A 5223-nucleotide genomic window follows, 5' to 3' on the forward strand; every position below is an offset into this window, starting at 1 on the left:
GATTACATTCATAAGGCTTTTCTACATTATGTGTTCTTTTATGATATTGGAAAGTACTCGGATGTGAAAAGGCTTTGCCACATTGATTATACTCATAAGGTTTCTCTCCAGTATGTGTTCTTTTATGATACTGGAGACTACTCTGATGTGAAAAGGCTTTACCACATTGATTACATTCATAAGTTTTCTCTCCAGTTTGGATTCTTTTATGGTATTGGAGATTACTGGGAAATGAAAAGGCTTTACCACACTGATTACATTCATATGGTTTTTCTCCAGTATGTGTTCCTTTATGTCTTTGGAGATATGTGTGATCTCGAAAGGCTTTACCACATTGATTATACTCATAAGGTTTCTCTCCAGTATGTGTTCTTTTATGTATTTGGAGATGAGTGGGTCTTGCAAAGGTTTTATCAAACTGATTACATTCATAAGGCTTCTCTCCATTGTGTGTACTTTTATGATATTGGAAAGTACTCAGATGTGAAAAGACTTTACCACATTGATTACATTCATAAGGTTTCTCTCCAGTATGTCTTCTTTTATGATCTTGGAGGTGACTAGGAACTGAAAAGGCTTTACCACATTGATGGCATTCTTGAAGTTTCTCTCCAGTATATCTTCTTTTATGATATTGGACATGACTGGGAAATGAAAAGGCTTTACCATATTAACTACATTCATATGGTTTCTCTCCACTATGACTTCTTACATGCCTTTCATGTTTTCTGGAACTTTGACAATGTTCTTCAATATGATGGTCTTCCCAACTGTAGCCTATAACAGTGAGGTTCCAGTAGGTCTCCAGCATCACATTTTTGTAAAGACTCTTTTGGGAATGATCCAGCAAATTCCATTCTTTCGCAGTGAAGTTCACATGCACATCATCATAACTCACTGCATCCATGTCTCTGTTTCAGAGATTACTTGAGGTCCACTCACAGCACCCAACAGTAGAGCTCAGAGCAGGACACCAAGAACCATTCATACCTGTCCAACAACAGCAAACTTGCAGCTAGTATTTTCTTAAATGAATATAAATATATAAAGTCTTTTTGTTTGTTTGCTTGTTTGTTTGCTTTGTATTTAGTAGAGCTTAAAAATCTGGCTCTTACTGTGGTACAAGCCCAAAATAAAAACAATTTTTAGACATTGGATTTCATTATAATAAGACCGTACTTCAATGACCCTCACATCACCAAAGAATTTTACTTCCATCGTAGTTAAGCTGAGAGTTGACAGTTCTGCTGCGCCAAGGAATGAATTGTAGCCAGGATTTTTGGATACAGACTTCCTGTTATGTTCAAAGCTATTTGGCTTGAGTGAGCGACTTTATTCTCAGCCCACAGAGAACAGGTTACATTCATTTAAGAAATGGTGTGCATATTAAGATGGTCTATCCATAAAGTCATTCACCAACTGTTTAAATGAACAATGGTTCTGCTTGGAGGGTGGCACAGACATTAGATGAGGGTAAGAATCTGGTTCATTGGCTATGATAATTTGGAAAAGCATTCATCTCAGAGAAAGAGTAACTTAAAGAGTCTTCAAACTTGATACAATAGTTACAAACGTCAAGCAAAGCATTCAATCTTACTCTTTGTTGTTCTCTTACAAGCCTCCTCCCAATTTAATTTTCTACATTTTTTTGGCTGTATAAATACTTTTGAAATATGTAAGCTATTCTAAAAACCATAGTATAGTGTAAAAACATGAAATAAACAATACTACTAATAGAGAGGCTGAGATAGGAGAAACAAGATTTCAAGACTATTATGTTGTATACAGCAAGAAACTGTCACATACAAACAAGCTGAAAGTGTATATGGATTGTACAGTATTAGACCTATTTCTTCAATTACCAAATTAGAGAGACCTTTGTATGACAGTCAACAAATTTCTAATTCCTCATTTTTTGATTTCAATCGATTAGGATATGTTGGTAATATTAATTTTCATATTAAGATATTAAGAAAAAGTAGTTGTTACTTCCTGTTGTTTTTGTTCTAAGAGGTGAATTAGTTTTGTGTGGGTTTGTTGAGAGATTACTTTCTTGCTTCTTCTAGGGTGCAGTTTTGCTCTTTATGTTGGTGTTTTCCATCTATTATCTTTTGTAGGGCTGGATTTGTGGAAAGATATTGTGTAAATTTGGTTTTGTCATGGAATATCTTGTTTTCTCTATCTTTGGTAATGGAGAGTTTTGCTGGGTATAGTAGCCTGGGCTGGCATTTGTGTTCTTGTAGGGTCTGTATGACATCTACCCAGGATCTTCTAGCTTTCATAGTCTCTGGTGAGAAGTCTGGTGTAATTCTGATAGGCCTGCCTTTATATGTTACTTGACCCTTTAAAATACTTACTGCTTTTAAAATTCTTACTTTGTTTAGTGCATTTGGTGTTTTGATTATTATGTGACGGGAGGAATTTCTTTTCTGGTCCAGTCTATTTGGAGTTCTGTAGGCTTCTTGTATGTTCATGGGTATCTCTTTCTTTAGGTTAGGGAAGTTTTCTTCTATAATTTTGTTGAAGATATTTACTGGTCCAGTACCTTGGGAGTCTTCACTCTCTTCTATACCTATTATCCTTAGGTTTGGTCTTCTCATTGTGTCCTGGATTTCCTGGATCTTCTGGGTTAGGAGCTTTTTGCTTTTTGCATTTTCTTTGACTGTTGTGTCAATGTTTTCTATAGTATCTTCTACCCATGAGATTCTCTCTTCTATCTCTTGTATTCTGTTGGTGATGCTTGCATCTGCGACTCCTGATTTCTTTCCTAGGTTTTGTATCTCCAGGGTTCTCTCTTTCTGATTTCTTTATTGTTTCTATTTCCGTTTTTAGAGTCTGGATGATTTTGCTCATTTCCTTCACCTGTTTGATTGTGTTTTCCTGTAGTTCTTTAAGGGATTTTTGTGTTTTCTTTTGAAGGGCTTCTAGCTGTTTACCTGTGTTCTCCTGTATTTATTTGAGGGTGCTATTTATGTCTTTCTTAAAGTCTTGTATCATTATCATGAGAAGTGACTTTATATCTGAATCTTGTTTTTCTGGTGTGATGGTGGGTCCAGGACTTGCTATGGTGGGAGAATTGGGTTCTGATGATGCCAAGTGACCTTGGTTTGTATTGCTTATATTCTTACGCTTGCCCCCTATCACCTGGTTATCTCTAGTGCTACCTGCCCTTGCTAAATCTGACTGGAGCCTATCCTTCCTGTGATCCTGATTCTGTCAGAACTCCTCAGAGTCAAACTGTCTCTGTGATCCTGTGATTCTGGGATCCTGTCGATCCTGGGTGCTTGTTAGAGCACTTGGGAATGGAGCTTCCTCTGGGTGTTTTGGGAATGACTGCAGAGTTTGCACCCAAGGTCTGCTCAGGGCACTGGCCGGCCCAGAGAGACCGGAAGCAACCTGAGCCACTGGGTTGGCAGAGTTCCTGTGTGCCTGTTCCTGCTGGTCCCAGTTACTCCCCGTACTGGGATGGAAGTTATGTCCTCCTCACCTCTGATCGTGGGCGTGTTAGAGTGCCTGGGAGTGGACCTTCCTCTGGGTGTTGTGGGACTAGAAGGAACCTGAACCACTGAGCTGTTGGAGTTCCTGTGTGCCTGGTCTGCTGTTCCCAGTTACTCCTGGTGTTGGGACAGATGTTATATCCTCCTCACCTCTGATTCTGGGTGTGTTAGAACACCTAAGAGTGGAGCTTCCTCTATGTGTTGTGGGACTGGCTGTGGAGCTTGAGCCCAAGGTTGCTCAGAGCATCAGCTCATACAGACCGGAAGAAATCTGAGCCACTGGGCTGGCAGAGTTCCTGTGTGCCTAGTCCTGCTGGTTCCAGTTACTCCCAGTGTTGGGACAGACACTGTGTCCTCTTTACCTCTGATCCTGGGCATGTTAGAGCACCGTTATTCCTATTATTCTTATGTAGGTCTTTTTGTAGTATCCCAGGTTTCCTAGATCTTTTGTGTCAGGGATTTTTTATATTTAACATTTTCTTTGCCTGATATTTCAATTTCTTCTATCGTATGTTCTACACCTGAGATAGTTTGTTCTATTTCTTCCATTCTGTTGATGATGCTTTCATCTGTTGTTCCTGTTCTCTTCCATTCCCACAATTTCCTCAGTTTGTGTTTTCTTTATTGCTTCTATTACCATTTTCATGTCTTGAATATTTCAGCTTCTGAGCCTGTACTGCAGCTTTGATGGATCAGTCTAGAGATATATATTTTTTATTGGTTATTTTGTTTATTTACATTTAAAATGTTATCCCCCTTTCTGGTTTCACCTTAAAAACAATCCCATCCAACCCCCAACCCCTGCCTCCACAAGGATGATTCCCCACCCATCCACCCTCCTTCCTCACTGCCCTAACATTCCCCTATGCTGGGGTATCAAGTCTTCACAAGACCAAAGGTATCCCCTCATATTGATGCCAGACAAGGCCATCCTTTGCTACTTACACAGCTGGAGCCATGGGCCTCTCCATGTGTATTCTTTGGTTGGTGGTTTAGTCCATGGGAGCTCTGGAGGGGGGGTCCTGTTTGGTTGATATTGTTGTTCTTCCTATGGGGTTGAAGACCCCTTCAGCTCCTTCAGTCCTTCCACTAACTCCTCTACTGAGGTCCCTGTGCTCAGTCTGATAGTTGGCTGCAAGCATCTGTACCTGTATCAGTAAGGCTCTGGCTGAGCCTCACAGGAGACATCCATATCAGGATCATATCAGTGTGCACTTCTTGGCATCAGCAATAGTATGTGGGTTTGGTGGCTGCATATGGGATGGATCTCCAGGTGGGGCAGCCTCTGGAAGGCCTTTCCTTTAGTCTTTGTTCCACTCTTTGTCCCTGTATTTCCTTTAGACAGGAGCAATTCCAGCTTAAAAATTTGAGAAGGTAGGTAGCCCCATCTCACAACTGAGGTTCCTGCCTAACCTCTGGATATGGTTTCTATAGGTTCTCTCTTCCCTTTGTTGAGTATTTCAGCTAATGTCATTCCTGTTGGGTCCTGGGAGTCCCTTGCTTTCCTGTCATATGGGACTTTATGTTCACTACCCCCAGTTTCCCATTCCTTGTTGCTATACACCTCTGTTCAATTTCCTGACCCTTTGTACATCTCCCCCATCTCCTTGCACACCTGATCCTGCCCTTCTTTTCTTCCTCTTGCCCTCCTCTTTTCCTCCCAAGTCCCTCCCACCCTCTACCTCATTATGATTATTTTGATTATTTTGTTGCCCTTTCTAAGTAG

At 40.4% G+C, this 5223-nt stretch overlaps 1 protein-coding gene across 1 annotated transcript; it reads right to left on the minus strand.

Moving 5' to 3' along the window:
* Nucleotides 1-527: 527 nt before the first annotated feature.
* LOC116087599 (zinc finger protein 431-like) lies at nucleotides 528-907 on the minus strand. The gene has a single exon (XM_031366288.1). It carries the CDS (start codon nucleotides 905-907, stop codon nucleotides 671-673), a length of 237 nt encoding a protein of 78 aa, XP_031222148.1. The 3' UTR covers nucleotides 528-670.
* Between the last annotated feature and the right edge of the window lie 4316 nt (nucleotides 908-5223).

Source organism: Mastomys coucha, unplaced genomic scaffold (assembly GCF_008632895.1).
Source record: "Mastomys coucha isolate ucsf_1 unplaced genomic scaffold, UCSF_Mcou_1 pScaffold13, whole genome shotgun sequence".
Taxonomy (NCBI): Eukaryota; Metazoa; Chordata; class Mammalia; order Rodentia; family Muridae; genus Mastomys; species Mastomys coucha.

What these genes read in the sequence shown, in the direction of transcription:
- LOC116087599 (XM_031366288.1), bottom strand. Translation starts at nt 907, where the DNA reads ATGGATGCAGTGAGTTATGATGATGTGCATGTGAACTTCACTGCGAAA.